This window comes from Acaromyces ingoldii (assembly GCF_003144295.1).
Source record: "Acaromyces ingoldii strain MCA 4198 unplaced genomic scaffold FA10scaffold_1, whole genome shotgun sequence".
NCBI lineage: Eukaryota > Fungi > Basidiomycota > Exobasidiomycetes > Exobasidiales > Cryptobasidiaceae > Acaromyces > Acaromyces ingoldii.
The window spans coordinates 1,519,125-1,533,850 of NW_020290247.1; the positions used below are offsets into that span (position 1 = coordinate 1,519,125).

At 55.6% G+C, this 14,726-nt stretch overlaps 9 protein-coding genes across 9 annotated transcripts; 6 read left to right on the forward strand and 3 right to left on the reverse strand.

Moving 5' to 3' along the window:
• Positions 1-110: 110 nt before the first annotated feature.
• FA10DRAFT_263886 (hypothetical protein) lies at positions 111-682 on the forward strand. Its single transcript, XM_025520416.1, has 2 exons — positions 111-225; positions 307-682. The coding sequence occupies exons 1-2, from the start codon at positions 132-134 to the stop codon at positions 501-503; spliced, it is 291 nt and encodes a 96-aa protein (XP_025380399.1). The 5' UTR covers positions 111-131; the 3' UTR covers positions 504-682.
• Positions 476-2,340, reverse strand: FA10DRAFT_15945 (hypothetical protein). Its single transcript, XM_025518145.1, has 3 exons — positions 2,061-2,340; positions 1,015-1,981; positions 476-951 (listed from the first exon to the last, which is right to left on the reverse strand). Exons 1-3 carry the CDS (start codon positions 2,198-2,200, stop codon positions 691-693), a joined length of 1,368 nt encoding a protein of 455 aa, XP_025380400.1. The 5' UTR covers positions 2,201-2,340; the 3' UTR covers positions 476-690.
• An 820-nt stretch (positions 2,341-3,160) lies between these two features.
• FA10DRAFT_263887 (hypothetical protein) lies at positions 3,161-4,007 on the forward strand. The gene is given in 3 exon segments (XM_025520417.1): positions 3,161-3,682; positions 3,727-3,730; positions 3,748-4,007. The coding sequence occupies 1 exon segment, from the start codon at positions 3,243-3,245 to the stop codon at positions 3,603-3,605; it is 363 nt and encodes a 120-aa protein (XP_025380401.1). The 5' UTR covers positions 3,161-3,242; the 3' UTR covers positions 3,606-3,682; positions 3,727-3,730; positions 3,748-4,007.
• Positions 4,008-4,193: 186 nt separating this feature from the next.
• On the forward strand, positions 4,194-5,871 carry FA10DRAFT_16047 (hypothetical protein). Its single transcript, XM_025518151.1, has 3 exons — positions 4,194-4,706; positions 4,777-4,901; positions 4,979-5,871. The coding sequence occupies exons 1-3, from the start codon at positions 4,280-4,282 to the stop codon at positions 5,819-5,821; spliced, it is 1,395 nt and encodes a 464-aa protein (XP_025380402.1). The 5' UTR covers positions 4,194-4,279; the 3' UTR covers positions 5,822-5,871.
• On the reverse strand, positions 5,872-6,546 carry FA10DRAFT_16032 (hypothetical protein). Its single transcript, XM_025518150.1, has one exon. The coding sequence runs from the start codon at positions 6,384-6,386 to the stop codon at positions 5,922-5,924; it is 465 nt and encodes a 154-aa protein (XP_025380403.1). The 5' UTR covers positions 6,387-6,546; the 3' UTR covers positions 5,872-5,921.
• FA10DRAFT_290320 (tryptophan synthase beta subunit-like PLP-dependent enzyme) lies at positions 6,519-8,256 on the reverse strand (the record flags this gene model as incomplete). Its single annotated transcript, XM_025524343.1, has 3 exons — positions 6,519-7,751; positions 7,822-7,935; positions 7,987-8,256. 3 exons carry the CDS (start codon positions 8,254-8,256, stop codon positions 6,651-6,653), a joined length of 1,485 nt encoding a protein of 494 aa, XP_025380404.1. The 3' UTR covers positions 6,519-6,650.
• Positions 8,257-8,700: 444 nt separating this feature from the next.
• Positions 8,701-10,818, forward strand: FA10DRAFT_263889 (MFS drug transporter). Its single transcript, XM_025520418.1, has 2 exons — positions 8,701-10,276; positions 10,339-10,818. The coding sequence occupies exons 1-2, from the start codon at positions 8,925-8,927 to the stop codon at positions 10,667-10,669; spliced, it is 1,683 nt and encodes a 560-aa protein (XP_025380405.1). The 5' UTR covers positions 8,701-8,924; the 3' UTR covers positions 10,670-10,818.
• Positions 10,819-11,115: 297 nt separating this feature from the next.
• On the forward strand, positions 11,116-13,186 carry FA10DRAFT_226896 (L-amino acid oxidase LaoA; the record flags this gene model as incomplete). The annotated part of the gene is made up of 2 exons (XM_025518703.1): positions 11,116-11,687; positions 11,764-13,186. 2 exons carry the CDS (start codon positions 11,116-11,118, stop codon positions 13,184-13,186), a joined length of 1,995 nt encoding a protein of 664 aa, XP_025380406.1.
• A 672-nt stretch (positions 13,187-13,858) lies between these two features.
• On the forward strand, positions 13,859-14,697 carry FA10DRAFT_263892 (hypothetical protein). The gene is made up of 2 exons (XM_025520419.1): positions 13,859-14,068; positions 14,138-14,697. The coding sequence occupies exons 1-2, from the start codon at positions 13,954-13,956 to the stop codon at positions 14,659-14,661; spliced, it is 639 nt and encodes a 212-aa protein (XP_025380407.1). The 5' UTR covers positions 13,859-13,953; the 3' UTR covers positions 14,662-14,697.
• The last annotated feature ends 29 nt before the right edge of the window (positions 14,698-14,726 follow it).

Sequence of the window (14,726 nt, forward strand, 5' to 3'; positions counted from 1 at the left end):
GGCCACCAAAAAAATTCCAGAGTTCCTGCACGTGCTGACGCGCACAGTTGAGTGAGAGAAAAAAAAAAAAGTGAGCCCAAGGTCGAGCTCTCTGGGCGCACATCTGAGAAGTGGAGAGTGAGCACTCGATTATGGCGAGGCAAAAAGGAGGACTGAAACGGGCGGAGAGGCGGCAGCCAGAGCCGAGTCCGATCGTCATCAGTGACGCCGACGCTGCACCCCGGAGTGAGTCGAGATTGCGAGCTCCTCTTTCCTGTTCCCCCTCCTTGCTAACGTTTTGTGCGATGGGTGCCTGCTTTTTACCAGGCGCACCGCGACCAGCTACGCAGCCACCCCAGACCGCACCGGCTGGGAGCAAGTCCAAGAGCAAGAAGCGCGGTGGGACATCAAAAGCAGAGAACAGAGCCAAGGTGCAGCGGGCAATCGAGAACGCGGATCGGCTGCAGATGAAGAGCGCCAAGCGGGCCAACCGCGACGAAAAGAGAAAGAGGGCGAGGGAGTAGAGAAACAACACTGCACTGTACCACTAGCATAACAAGGGTCGCAGCATACTTTGTGTAGCACACTGGGAGGACGGGTGTGAGAACAGAGCGAGACTGTATTCATTCCGTCTAGCGGACTCTACGAGAGCACATTAAGGGGAGAGAAAGAGAGAGGCCTTACTAATACAAGAGAGGAGAAAAGAGTACATCAGTGTACAGAGACCGACGACGAGGCGAGGTGGTCGACGTAGGGCGGCGGCATATCTGCAGAATTAAGCATCGGCCCCGTTGCCGTTGATGGCCTCGAAGGAGAGGAAGCATCGAGCTGAGCATGAGAGACCTGTCTAGTGATAACTCCTGGCGACGTCGCCGAGGTTCGTTTGTCTAAGAGAAGAATCTCTGGTGTGAGAAGGGGCGCTTCGAACGTCTGCGTCGCATTCTGGAGACGCAGTCGAAAGCGGAGGCGGTACTGTATGTAAAGCTGTGTCAGCGAAGAGAAAGGACGAGTCAGAGCAGAGAACTGAGAATTCACCTTGACTTGAAGAGCGGCAAATGTAAACGATGGGGCGAAAGTGTCACCTTTGCCCTCGCCATGGGCGCCGTCGGTAGCGACGTTCATTTGGAAGCAGCCATCGAGCCTAGAGATAGGCTCTGGCTGCGAGGAAGGATTCACGTCGTGCTTGTCGGAATACGTTGTGAAAAGGACCGGATTCGTGGCAGCCACCTTCCCGGTCTCAATGATCGTCGTTCCGTAGTCAGAACGCGCGGAGACGGAACGGAGGAGCACAGCGTCGACGCTGATGCGCGTGCTTGGTGATAAAGGGTGGCCGAACTTGATCGTGAAGGGGACGGAATCGCCCACATGAATGGCTTGCCCCATGGACAAGCACAGGTTGCCGTTCTTGTAGAAGCGCCGCATACCCGTCGGATCTTCTGCATCGACGGACCAGCCGAATCGTTCCTTGCGCGTGTAGCCGGGCAGTGTCTCCCGTGGCATTACAGGTTCCTGATCGAGGGCCTCCAGGAGCTGCTCTGATCGACATGAGGGGATGTGGACGGGCACGATGAACTTCTTGCCCTTTTGCTGAAGCGAAGAGGGGGCGAACCGATGGGCTCCTCCCCGGTCACGTTGCACCCTTATCTCGAGATGGTACCGGACAGCGGCCACCTTGTCGCCCTTCCAGGGCAGAAAGAGATCCTTGAGAACCCCACTGAGGCTGCTGCCTACCGAGGGATTCGGAGAGACATCGAAGGAAGGTGGGAGCGCATACAGGGAACCGAATCGCGAGCGTTTTATGCCGAGCTGCCGACGGGCGTCCTCATCGAGCTCAATGTGCTGGGGGAGGGCGAAGTCAAAGTCGAATGTTGCCTCTTGCTGCATTAGGAGATCGTCTTGTTGAGGGGTGAAGGTCTCTGCGAGGAAGCGAAGGCGCTTGCGATGCATTTGCGGCTTTTCGGGGTCCTGGAAGTTGCTGGCCGAAGGCGGTCGCATGCATGAGCTGGCCATCGATGAGCGCACGCGCTTGTCAGCCCTCGATCGTCAAGTCAATATCAAATACGAGGGCAAGGTCCACTCACTATTCGATGATGCCAAAGAGGTTGCAAGTCACCTGCTGGACCCTTGACGCGGACGAGGCATCGTAGAGGTGAACGCCGCCCTTGAGCGAGAGATCCCCATGCGCTCCCGCGATGACCTGGTAGTGTGTCTCGCAAGACATGTCGCCGTCGCCAGCCTTCCGAGTCGTCGACGTAGTTGGCAAAAAGGGCAGGAGAAGCAGCCCGGCTTCTCCCTTCGCCCCTACTTATGTTGAAACCCGGTTGTCCATCCTCCCTTTCGCCGATAACGGTGAAATTTCCTCTAATTTCGCTGATCTGTCCTGCAGGCCCGCCGCCGCGTCGTTGAAAACCCAAAAAGTCAACCAAAAAAAAAAGGAAAACCCTAGGAAAAAGCCGGTCGGGCTCAACCTCCTGCTTTTTGACGTCGCACGGACCCTGAATGCCTTTTTGCGGCCGTAATTTCGGATAACCCGAGCTTCGTCCGACAGGCCGTCAAGCTGTGACCTCGGCATTACCGTCCATAGGCGAATTGGCCACCTTGCGTCTTCGCAGCTTCTCCAGACGAGCGCTTACGCTGCTTGGACCTTGCCCCACACGCAGCGCTACTCAGCGCCATTGTACAAACATGATGTGTGCGATCCTTGACGCCGTATCACCTCGATGGCGTTACTCCGGTCTGTTGGCAGATGTTGACAATGTTCCCTCCTTTAAGCTATGAGAAACAAGTAGAGACACACGCCTCGCTCGAAAACTATGAACCATGCAAGAGCTGGGATCCTCGGCGGGAGTAAGGGGGTAAAGAGGGTTCGAGCAGGAGAAGCAAGCAGCTAACGTCTTCTCTCGCAGAACACCCGAATTTTGTATGCTGTCGATCGCTAATAGACTGAGGGCCAAGGTCTGAAATCAGTTTCCTGTTTCCCAAGGTCGTTCGAATGAGGAGCAAGCGTCTTACTGAGGTGCTAGCTTCTGCCGGTTGCATGACAACACAGTGACCGTTGGTGCCTCATTTACGGAAGAAAAGCGGCCCGAGCGTGAGCCGTACGTGGGGCGGACGATAGTGGACGGATGCTCCGTGAAGGCTAAAGGTGTGGTAATTAAAGCACTCGCGCTAGAGACCTCGAAGATGCATTTGCGGGTGTTTGTGAGAAAGGATGAGAACAAGCAGATAACGATAAGTTTTACACTAGCATCGCCTGATAAATGATGCGAAGCTGTCCTAATTCTGCTGGACTTCTCTTCGTTTTTGCCACAGCACAGTCCCGGAAAAGGACTGAGGTGGAGGGTCGTGCTCCTGTGCAAATTGAGGAGGGTGTAACCGCCGTGGCTGTCTCGCTCGACCTTTCCCGATATGGATGGCGCTTTACCGTGCTGAGCAAAGGATTGTGTTTCTGGCGATGCATCGTCGATATCAGTGCAAGGTGCTACCTTGATAAGGTTGTCGACCCACCGGCTTTCTGCGAGAACGACACATGTGCTATGAATATCCGCAAGGAAGTACCTCAGAGGGCCCCAGGTTTTGCTTTGTTGGCATGGGAACGGCAAAGCAAAACCTGGGGCCCTCTGTGACCTTGAGGTACGTTTAGGTACGTTTAGTAGCATTGCAGTGCTGCGACTTTGACGATTGGTGTGTTACCAGAGCGCTCAATAGTGCAAGTTTTGGATAAGCCGACGTCTTTGGGACTGGTGCCGTAGTTGGCATACCCACTGTGAAGCTGAATAGCACGGTTGTAGTCGCTCGAGCACTGGGTCTTGTCCGGATACGAGGCATGCTCGGTGGCGAGTGACGACCACTTCAAAGACAGGACCACGGTGCGTAAATATTCCTCCTTTCGACGTTTCTTCCTTGCTCCGTGCTGTAGAAGGCATTTGCAGATCGAATCACCATATCCTGAGCAAGAGTTTCTTCTCGCGACTCTAAAGACAATGCCAAAATCGTGGCAAGTAAATGAGAGTTTGTCTCATTTGATCTCGAGTAACGCAGACTATCAAACAGGATTTTGTTTCCTTCGCCTCTCAGCGCGCGACTCTGGGGACGGCGCAGAGGAAGCAGCGCGCCAGCAGTGACGCGTGCTTGTGACGGCTTTGTAATCGGAAATGACAGAAATAAGACGTTTGTGCTTCTCTCAATTGGGAGCTACCTTGAAGACGAGTGCATGACAACAACTTCTCGCGTGCATGACTCAGGCAATGGGTGACTTGAGATAAGTCTCTTGCTTTCCTTGAGGGTTTACACCACAAGAATGTCCATCCAGCAGATCTCGCCCGCATTAAGCGAAGAGCATGGCAAAGTCGTCAGCTGCCGAGAGCGGCTGATCGAAGACCGGCAGCATGACATCTTGGCGATGCGCGACAAAATTGATAGGCTAGCACCGGTGGGATTGCCATTCGGCGTGTCCGCCATGATGTCGCCATGGCCCATCTACTTTCCCCGTTCCGTGCTAGAACGACTTGAGCAAGTCCAGGAGGCGCTTCACGCTGCGTCTGTCGATGTTGTAAACCGTTGGTACGAAGAAGGGTCCAGCTTCCCTGCCAAGATGCCTCTGGAGCCGCATGAGGACGAGCTGCTGCGGTGGTACGTGCGATGTGCTGAGCCGTATTCGGATAGGCTTGGGTGTTATCGCCCCGATGTCCTGTTTGAAGACAAGAGCGAGGATGTACAGATCTGCGGTGAGTAAATTGAGCTTGCAGACGACGCAGCACCGCCGGCACAGGTGTTTAACGAGAGGCCATAGTTCAGAGATAAACGGTCGCTTCCCCTTCAATGGCTTCTTAATAAGCGCCCTCTCTTGCACCTCTGCCCTCTCCGATCCTACGTCGCTCGCAGCAAAGGCAAACCTGCGACCTGGAAGTCGAATGGATGTAGTGAGTCTGCGCCATGATTCCCATCAGTTCTTCCATCTCCTTTTCTTTCCATTCTCACATGCCAGGAGCGGACGCAGATGGAGTCAGCGATCCTGAGCCTCTTCGACCTGAAGAAGCCGATTCACATCGTCTTTCAGCGCGAGACGTGGCCGGGCGCCGACATTCACAAGGTCAAGGATTTGCTCGAGGAAATGGAGGTGGATGTGCGCTACGTGGTTCCCGCGAGCCTGATTATCGACAACGAGGACCGTCTCTACGCAATCGACGAGCACGGCTTGCGTTCAGAAGTGTTACAAGTGAGCCTCGAAGTGGAGCAAGCCGAGCTCCGCTATTTGCCGCAGGTGGTACTTCAGGCCTTGGCGGTACGGTGCAGGAGCAATGATGTGAGGACGGTCTTCCTCGTTCATGACAAGCGCTTTCTCGCTGTCCTCCTTGAGCAGCTCGAGTCGCAGGTGGACAGGGGTATTCTCAGCCCTCGTCAGGCAAAGCTTCTTCAAGACGTCATCATCGAGAGCCACCTGCCGTCTTCGTCCGAAGCAGCTCGGGTGCTCGATGAATGCGAAAGAATACCGAGCGCGAAAGATGCTTACGTGCTCAAGGCGATTCGGAGCGGTCGCAACCAGGGGCACACATTTGGCTTTGCCGTCGATCAGCACGAGTGGCTCGATAAACTTCGTCAAATGGTCAAAGCCAACGAAAAGATGGCGTCACAGGTACTACAGCGCTTCGTCAAACAGCGGAGATACCCCATCATCCGTCACCACATCGACCCGACTCAGACCGCTGACTTTAGCCTCGTGTCATCGTACTGCGTCTGCAACGGTCGTTTTCTCGATATGGGCCCTACACGTATCCGATCGGGTCACCTTTCCGAGGGGAAAGGCAGCGTTTTCTTAGGCAGCGTGACAGATGTAAGCTGAGGACCATGGGTAGGCTTGAAGCCTCCCTTCAACATTTCTTCAAACCACAAATAATGCTGAACTTGGATGTTTACGAGAAGGCAGAAAGTCAAAAACAGTCTTAGGCCTTCTTTTTCTCCGATTGAGGTCGCTGTTCTTCCTTGAGACCGAGCCCAAGGACAAAGGCAAGCCTTACGAGCAGGATGACTGTATATCCCACAACATTGCCATAGTCCTCGCCCCGCCAGCTCTCCAAGGTCGTTCTTCCTTCGGTGCTGAGCGCCCGCCCAAAGGCAAAGAGCATGAAGACGTCGGTAAGGAGCGTGCCGCCCTGCAGGCCGCGCCAGACAGTGACGTCATTGGCCTTTGTCGAGAGAAAGTAGAGATTGAGAAAGATTAGGCAGGCAAAGAAACCTGCCATGCCGTCCAGAAGAACGATGGTCTCTGTCGCAATCGGCTTGGCAATCTTGGGCGTATAGGCCGACACGATGAATTCAGGCATCGTCGTGTTAGCCACCACGCCAAAGAGGGGCATGGCGACATCGAAGAGAAAGAAGACGACGCGGTAGAAAGTGGGAATGGCCATGATGCACGAGATGATGGGGGGAAAGAAGAGGTGGCAGAACGAGATGCGCAGTGAGAAAGATGCCAAGAAACGACACGGACACGCTACTGCTACTACTATCGCTCCGCTTCCCGCGCCTCTAGATCATACTTCTCCTCAATCTCTTGAGCGAGGGAAATGAAGAGAAAGTGTACTGTATGTAAAGTCATTTTTGTATCAACGCGTAATGAAAATCATGCGACAGGATGGGGGAGTAGGTTGACTCCAGATAAGGTTGGCCCACGTTCAAGCGTCGCGATCCAGACCACCAAAGAGAGAGAAGGCCTGAATGCCCCTGGCCCTCATGCAGGATGTTGCCACGCGTGCAGTGTTCCCGTTTGCGCACAGGACGAGCACCTCTCCGTCGCTCGAAGATGGCCGCCAGGATTTGCTCTCGTCGTCGTCGAGCGTGGCTTCGATCGACGACCATTGTTGGTGGAGTACATGGGCGTCTGAAAAGGGGCATCGCGACTCTCCATCCTTCAGGCAGTCAAGGTCGAGCGCCTGCACTGCGCGATCTTCAAAGACCTGGCAGGCCTTTTGTGGGCCTCGAAGGTCCACCACTTTGACTTCTGAGCCCACTTTTTTGCACAAGTCCTGAGCCTCGTTACGGTTCAGCTCCCACGCCTCATCGTAGCGGTGCTTGTCGCTGCCGATGAGGACATCGTTATGGATCGGCTTGAAGTGTGCCTCACCGAGCTTGTCAAAGTACTCGCTCACGTACTGGTACGGCAGGTCGCAACAGATGAAGATACCGTTCACGTTGCCTGTCGCAGGGTCTCGGATCTGGTCGAGGCTACTGTTGGCAATGCGCTTTTCGAGGTGCTGGAAAACGCCCATCAGCGTGAGGCCCGAGGAAGGTCCAGCAAGAAGACCGTGACGGCACAAGGTCAGCGAGTGACGATATGCGTCGGCGCTCGTCACATGCTCAATCTCATCCACGGCCTCCCTCCAGGGGAAAGTGACGGGGGCCAGCAGCGGCTCCGTCCTCGGTCCTGGGACACGGTCACCGGTGGCGGTGCATACGCCGAGCCGGTATACGTCGGGCTTCTGTGCCTTGATGCTGAGGCCGATACCCGTCATGGTGCCCGCGGTACCCATGCCCGCTGCAACCAGACTGACTTCGGGGAGCTGCTTGAGAAGTTGAGGCCCTGTCCAACGCTGGTGCGCTCGGTAGTTAGCTGTGTTGGAATACTGATCGGGGTTGTAGAAGCCTTCCTTTTCGCCCAAACGATTCGCCGCACGAATACCTCCACGTTCATCTTCAGGTTCCGGCTGCGAGGGCCCGCCGAACAGCGTCAGCTCCAGACCAAAGAAGCGGAGCAGTGCCAATTTGGCAGCTGACGTCTAGAATTCGGAGTGGTCAGCTTCCTCCACTTTGTACGTGATTCGGACGCGAGTGTTCATGTTGGCCTACCTTGTTTGAGATGTAGGTCTGAGCTGACTCCACGCCCATTATCCTGGCGAGGATGCCGAGGCTGATGGCTGTCGACCCAGAGGAGTACTCGACAATGGTGTGAGGTCTAAGTCCCTTTCTGTCTGCAGGGTCCAACGGCGGTGTTGATTGCCCCCCTGCGTTTACCTTCTTGACATCGAGGCCGCCCTCGAGAAGCATGTTGAGCGCGGGTAGCGACTTGACATTTGTCGCTGGCAACACCGACATCATCTTGGCATAGATACGAACGCCATGGGATTCGAGATACGGGTTCAGCTCTTTTGGCAGCTCCACGAGGGGCAGTGGGGGGCACAAATCAGGGTCGTAGTAGTCGTGCAGAGATCGGGGGCCCTTGAAGACATTGTTCTGGATGTCCTGGCGCCGCGAGCTCTGCTTTTCGTCTATGTAGGTCGTCATGATGGCCGTACCCTCCTGTGTACTGGAAGTGAAGCGTGATGGAGACCACTCAAGTCTTCTAAATGTCCCCTCGTGTCTTTCCACATCCTCGGCGCCTTTTATCCACGGTGTAGCATGGCCCCATACCCCTTTGAACCGGGTGACGAAGGGGTAGAGTGGCAATAACTGTGAAGGTCTAATGCAATAATGCTTAGCGTCACTTTGTCGCAAGTGGTACAGGTGATAGACCGAGGTATTGATGATGCCATTTTGTGCAATACAAAAAGGAGAAGGTTGTCTTAGGGAGGCATCGAGAGGAGAGAGACCGTCGGCGAGTTCTTTTTTGACAGGGTTCCCGTCAAATTCTAATTCTGGCTTGGCGCGCGGGGATCATCTCGAATAAACTTAGCATTCAATCTAGAAGATGTTCTCACTGTAAATTAGCTCCCTCGGTGCCTTTTTCGACGACCCTCTCGGTGCCTTTCCCTTCTGTTTTACGAGCAAGCAAGTGAGGAAGCGACTGCTACCTGCAGTAAATTGCAGCGGAGACGAGGGCCAAGGAGCTACGCTAACAATCATATCGGATCAGATTGCGTACCCCTTGAGCCCAAATGGTCACCAATTCCGCGGATCACATTTCGTGCGAGACAGCTCTGTTCAGAACCACCACCAACAAGTGGTGAGCCAGCATGTTGCCTTCTTCGTCCTCTTCATCATCTTCGGAGAAGAACGAACGGCAAAAAGAGAGCGAGATGTCCAAAGAGCAAGGTCAGGTCGAAAGTCAAGAAGGGAAACAGCGCGGCGACCATGGCTTCAACGAGCAGACGCATTACGTACCCGTCCGCACGATCGTCACTGTGTTTCTTTCCTGTTCCACCGTCGACTTTGTCGCGCTCATGGATCAAACGACGCTGGCCGTCGCACTAGTCACCATCTCGGCCGATCTGCAAGCCGGTGCCAACGCAAGCTGGATCTCGTCTGCCTACTTTCTCACCTCGACGAGCTTTCAACTGCTCTACGGCCGCCTCTCCGACATTCTTGGTCGAAAAGTCTGTCTCCTCTCAGGCCTCTTCGTCTTCTTTGTCGGCTCTCTGGCTTCCTCGCTTGCCCCAAACGCCATCTCACTAATCGTCTTTCGTGCCATTTGCGGCATTGGCGGCGGCGGGCTCATGTCCATAGCCCAGATCATCGTGGGCGACGTTGTCCCGCTTCGGGAACGAGGCAAGTACCAGGGCATTCTTGGGGCAGTCGTGGCCATCGCAAATGGCATTGGTCCCCTCGTGGGTGGTGCATTGGCTTCTTCGGGACATGGATCGTGGAGGAACATCTTCCGGCTCAATCTGCCCCTGTCGTTCCTCTGCGCCATCTCCGTCATTCTCTTTATGCCACTGCGGCCCGTCGAGGGGTCGTGGAAGGCCAAGGTCAAAGCCATCGACTACATCGGCGCGATTCTCACATTAGGCGCCACCACCGCCATCATCCTCGGCCTAACTTGGGCCGGTGCAGACTACAGCTGGGCCTCTTCTCACGTCCTTGCGCCCTTGCTCGTGGGCATTGCCACTCTCGCTGCCTTCATTGCTTGGGAATGGAAGGGCGCAAAAGTGCCCCTTGTCCCGCTGCACATCTTCAAGAACAAGATGGTGTGGGGCGCTTGTATCACCATGACGATCAATGGCTGGCTCTTTCTCTCACAGACGTATTACATTCCCCAACTCTATCAGCTTGCCTACGGCTACGGGAACATCAAGGCGGGCGCACTGCTCTTGCCCCTGACGGTGGCGCAGACGTTTATGAGCACCCTCTCGGGCCTGGTGATCAAGTGGACCGGGCGTTTTCGCGAATGCATCCTCTTTGGCTGGGCCATGTGGGCCATTGGGTTAGGGCTCTTTTCCACCTTGAACGAGAGCTCGAATGTGGGCAAGCAGGTCGGCTACGCCATCTTGACCGGTGTCGGCGTCGGTTTCACTCTCCAACCTGCGCTGGTTGCTATTCAGAGCGCTGTAGACCGCAAGACAATGGCCGTGGTTACGAGCACGAGAAAGTGAGTGGCGCGCCCTTTCTGGAAAAGCGTGGCCTGGGAGCTGACTGCGCTCTTCCATCTAGTTTCGTTCGCAATCTCGGAGGCAGTGTTGGTCTCGCCCTATCCGGCACCATCATCCTCAATACCGTCCGGTCAACTCTTAAAGGTACACTGGACGACTCTCTTATCCGGGCCAAGATTGAAGATCCGACGAGCCAGTCACTTAGCACGGAGCAAAACGAAGCATTCCGCCGAGCCTACCAGCACGGCTTTCGAAACGTCTTTCTTGTCCTTGCTTCTCTCGCTGCCTTTGCCTTTGCGGTGGCCTTTGTGCTCATGCCCCAGCGAACCGTCGATCGAGAAGACGACGAGCAGCAGAAGAAGGAAGCCCTCGAGAGACTAGAGAAGCGTTGATTCAAACCTCATATCTGCATGCATCAGATCAAAAGACCGCTCGAACCATATCATACATGATCTTCTGTTGGTGTACAGTACATAAATGTGTCCGAGCGGGTACACAACAATGGATGAAAACCGTGCTAGAAGCCTAGCCTAAATTAAGATTCTGCAGTAGTGTCTGTGCAGGTTGCGTTGCTCCCTGCTTCATCCTCTCCCCGACAAGGGAGCAAAGTTGCTTGAATTCAACCGGAGCGGTTCAACACCGCCTTTTTGTCCCTACTCGCCAGACGTGGCCGAACTCACACCGACACTGGAGCCTACTTAAGCGAGGCGAGAACAAAAGGCGAAGATGCTGCTACTCATTCCCTCTCTCCGGATCGCACACAATGCTTCTCTTCTCGCGGACATCCTTGGGACTGGCCGCCATCTCTTTCGCGTTGCGGTCCGTGCGCGGCCGTGACATGAGCAGCGCCAAAGTAGTCAGGGTGTCTGTCTCGGACGTCCTTGAGCGGGGCTCGCTTGCCAACATTCATCTCGAATGGGACCGCGGCTCGAGGGACGGTACGCAGCGTGCCACTTATGGACCGTGCCATGGTGGGAACCATGCCGACACGGACACGCAGCTGGCTCGCTTTTCAGGAAGCCCAGACCGGCTGGCTTGGGCTGTCGCGGAGGATGCGCAGCCCGGTGGCTGCATCAAAATCTTCGACGATCAGAGCAGCCAGCTGCTTGGCTATAGCGAGTCGCTCTTGATACAAAGGCAGCCCTTGCGCAAACGTGCTCACGACCAGCTCGACCACCCGCTACTCAAGGATTTTGACTCGCTCGGCGCCTGGTTCGATGGCGTGGCGAAGATACGACAACGCACGGCCAACGAGGGTGCCGTGGTGGCTAAAAGCAAAAATGTGTCCATTGCCATCGTTGGCGCGGGTGTCTCGGGCCTGGCAACCGGACTGATGCTCGACAGCGTTGGTGTGCACAATTGGCGCATCCTCGAGGCCAGTGGCCGTGTTGGCGGACGTTTTAGGACCATGTGAGCTTGGACGAGAAAGAATGTCCACGCAAGGCCCCACCACGCCGACTCACTAACAGACACGTCTTCCACCCAGCTTCGTTGGAGGAACGCAAGAGTGGGCAGAGATGGGCCCCATGCGACTGCCCTACAACGTCACGTACGACGACGGCGAGACACTGACGTACACGGACCACCGCATGACTTTCCAATTGGCCGAGACGCTCAACGAAATGAATGCAGGCGATGAGTCTCTGAAGATTGACTTCATCGACTGGATCCAGCACCACCCCAATGAGCTCCTGGCTCGGGGCACGGGACGTCATGCGGATGGCCGCATCCCGACCCGCGACGACATTGCGAGAAACCCTTCGTTGGCTTCACCACCACCTATGACAACTAAAGAGTACAACGAGACCAAGTCGCAGATGAATGACATCTTGCTCAAAAAGGAGGTCCTCAAGAGCCTGCAGCGTGACGTCTGGCGGGCCCACAAGCTCGCCATGGACCAGAACCTCGACGATTGGTCCGAGCAGGCCTTTATGCGCCACGTGCTCAAGGCCAGCGAGAACGTCACCGACGCCATCTGGACGGCCTCGGACTACGATGTGTTCTGGGACGAGCTGCATCACAACTCCAATCTCGGCTTGGCCGGTGGTCCCTCTGCTTTTGGAGAAACGAAATGGAAGGCGGTTGATCGAGGTTTCAGCCGGATCGGAGAGGCGTTTGTGCCGCATGTCAAGGATAGGCTCACGCTCAATCGCCAGGTTCGCAAGCTGGAGGACATCAACAACAAGACCAGGCTGTCGTGGTACCCCAGCACAGACAATCGGACATACGAATCGGAGGACTTCGACTACACAATCATGGCTGTGCCCTTCACCATGACCCGGTTCATGGATCTGCCCGATTTTTCATCGGTCCTTTCGCGCGCCATCAGCGAGGCCGGTCTTCGCTTCAAGTCGGCCTGCAAGGTTGCGCTACTCTTTAAAGAGCGCTTCTGGGAGCATGGCGAGCGACCCATCTTTGGCGGCTACTCCCAACCATCGAGCAACGCAGTCGGAGCGCTCTATTACCCTGTCTACAACCTCAATGAGACGGGTCGACCTGGACTGATCATGCACTATCGCGGAGGCGACTGGAGCGATCGCTTCGTGAGCTTTTCCGACGAGGAACACGTCCAGACCGTCCTCGATGCGATTGTAGAGCTCCACGGGGAGCAGGCTCGAGAGATGTACACGGGTCATTACGAGCGCCTGTGCTGGCTCCAGGACGAACACACGGCCACGTCGTGGTGCCGACCGGATGTGGAGCAGCACAAGCTCTACATCCCGGCCTACCACGAGACTGAGCACAGGACCATCTTCATTGGTGAGCACACGGCGCCGACGCACGCGTGGGTCAGCTCATCGCTGCACTCGAGCGTCCGAGGTAGCATACAGCTCCTCCTTGAACTGGGTCTCGTCGACGAGGCAAAGGAGCTCAATCGCAAGTGGATGGGCCGCTGGATTCGCCTGTAGGCTTGTTGTACTGCTGGCCTGTGGAAAAGGAAGCTCTATCATTCATGGTCGGCGCAGAAATGGAGGCTTCCTCCTTGGTCTACAGTTAGACCGAAAATGACGCCTGAATCAAACTCCCGAGGGTCCAGCGCTTCTGTGCCTGTCCCGAGACTATCACTTTTTGCATGAAGTTACGGCAGAGACTGGATAGCGTCCTATAGAAATTGCTTCTCACGATGACGACGAGTCACAGGTGTGGTTCCGATTTCAACGCCCTCAAACTGCAAGGTCGGGACGAGGGAGTGTGCGTGGGATTTTCAGGAACCGCTTGTTCAACTATTCCTTGATTCAAAACTGACAGCTGACGTGCCTCAGACCTGAATCGGACTTGGTTCGATATTTCGCTCGATTGTGTGCCTGTAAAGTCTAGTACGTCCTTGGCATTTCGATGAGCCGGTTGGCCGTCGGCCTACTTCGCATGCTAGCTTTCCTGCCCCTTCGGTCTTCACTGCTGTGCCATTCGTCGTGGCACCCGTGGAGAAGCGCAGCACGCCCCATTACAGAACGGACTTGCATGCAATACAGAAATGGTTTAGCAAGAGCTCCGGCCAGCGTAGAAAGTCGCCTTGCGCTATTTACCCGTCCAGGTTCCTGCAGGCCCCCCGTGGTCATCATAGCGCTCACTGCAATGCCCCCTTCCCTTGGCTTTGGGAAGTGTGGGTGCTCCGACCCGTATAAAAGAAGCTCCCAATCTCAATGCCTTTGCATCCGATATTTCTAACCTTGCCATGAAGATGCTCTCTCTCTTTGCAACTCTTGCTCTCGCCTGTGCAGCTTCCGGCGCTGTCATCGATGGACCAGCTGCGACGCCGATGCCCCGAGGCCTCGAGCCTCGCCAGACTGGTGAGTGTCCCTCATGCTGGCTTGTGTATCTTTCTGCCTGCCCCCCTAATGTGTTTCATCTCAAAACAGTCGACACCTCGGCCTTGAGCGCGTCAATCAGCTCGTATCGCGTCTCGCGCTCTTCGTTCTACGCGGCCAATTCGGCATCGATCGAGTCGTCGCGCTCGTCGGAGTCTGCCTACTTTTCCTCTGTCGTTGCCTCCATCACTGCAAACAGCCCGACTGTGACGACGACCCCTGGCGAGTGCCAGGGTGCCGACGACGAAAAGGGCGTGGAAGTGTCTGGACAGTGCTGCAAGACGGGCTTCTACATTGATGGCAAGTGCTACGATGCAAAGGGATTCAACGGCAGCGTCATCGAGAATAATGGTGTCGGCACCATCTCCGAGTACGGCAGTGGTGACGATGGAGACGAGGATGATTCTTCCTCCTCGAGCGACACCGCGTCAACGGCGACTGGAGCCGGAACGAGCTCTGTCTCGTCCTCGCCAGCCTCGGCTACGTCATCCACACCTGATGGCGTGTCGAAAGTCGTTGCGAATTCCGGTCTGCTGGGCGCTTTGGCGGCGGCGGTGGCCTTTGTTGTCATGTAGATTCTTTGATGACGATTTTCAAATACGATTACAGTGCTCGAGAAGGGTGTGTGCGCTCTCATGTC

Excerpts from the sequence above, each read along its gene's own strand:
- FA10DRAFT_263886 (XM_025520416.1), top strand. The coding sequence starts at position 132 with ATGGCGAGGCAAAAAGGAGGACTGAAACGGGCGGAGAGGCGGCAGCCA. Across the intron at positions 226-306 it reads CGCCGACGCTGCACCCCGGA|GCGCACCGCGACCAGCTACG; the intron begins GTGAGTCGAGAT and ends GCTTTTTACCAG.
- FA10DRAFT_15945 (XM_025518145.1), bottom strand. The coding sequence starts at position 2,200 with ATGTCTTGCGAGACACACTACCAGGTCATCGCGGGAGCGCATGGGGAT. Across the intron at positions 1,982-2,060 it reads CTCTTTGGCATCATCGAATA|CTCATGCATGCGACCGCCTT; the intron begins GTGAGTGGACCT and ends ATCGATGGCCAG. Across the intron at positions 952-1,014 it reads TTGCCGCTCTTCAAGTCAAG|TACCGCCTCCGCTTTCGACT; the intron begins GTGAATTCTCAG and ends CTTTACATACAG.
- FA10DRAFT_263887 (XM_025520417.1), top strand. The coding sequence starts at position 3,243 with ATGCGAAGCTGTCCTAATTCTGCTGGACTTCTCTTCGTTTTTGCCACA.
- FA10DRAFT_16047 (XM_025518151.1), top strand. The coding sequence starts at position 4,280 with ATGTCCATCCAGCAGATCTCGCCCGCATTAAGCGAAGAGCATGGCAAA. Across the intron at positions 4,707-4,776 it reads CGAGGATGTACAGATCTGCG|AGATAAACGGTCGCTTCCCC; the intron begins GTGAGTAAATTG and ends GCCATAGTTCAG. Across the intron at positions 4,902-4,978 it reads CTGGAAGTCGAATGGATGTA|ATGGAGTCAGCGATCCTGAG; the intron begins GTGAGTCTGCGC and ends GAGCGGACGCAG.
- FA10DRAFT_16032 (XM_025518150.1), bottom strand. The coding sequence starts at position 6,386 with ATGGCCATTCCCACTTTCTACCGCGTCGTCTTCTTTCTCTTCGATGTC.
- FA10DRAFT_263889 (XM_025520418.1), top strand. The coding sequence starts at position 8,925 with ATGTTGCCTTCTTCGTCCTCTTCATCATCTTCGGAGAAGAACGAACGG. Across the intron at positions 10,277-10,338 it reads GTGGTTACGAGCACGAGAAA|TTTCGTTCGCAATCTCGGAG; the intron begins GTGAGTGGCGCG and ends TCTTCCATCTAG.
- FA10DRAFT_263892 (XM_025520419.1), top strand. The coding sequence starts at position 13,954 with ATGAAGATGCTCTCTCTCTTTGCAACTCTTGCTCTCGCCTGTGCAGCT. Across the intron at positions 14,069-14,137 it reads CCTCGAGCCTCGCCAGACTG|TCGACACCTCGGCCTTGAGC; the intron begins GTGAGTGTCCCT and ends ATCTCAAAACAG.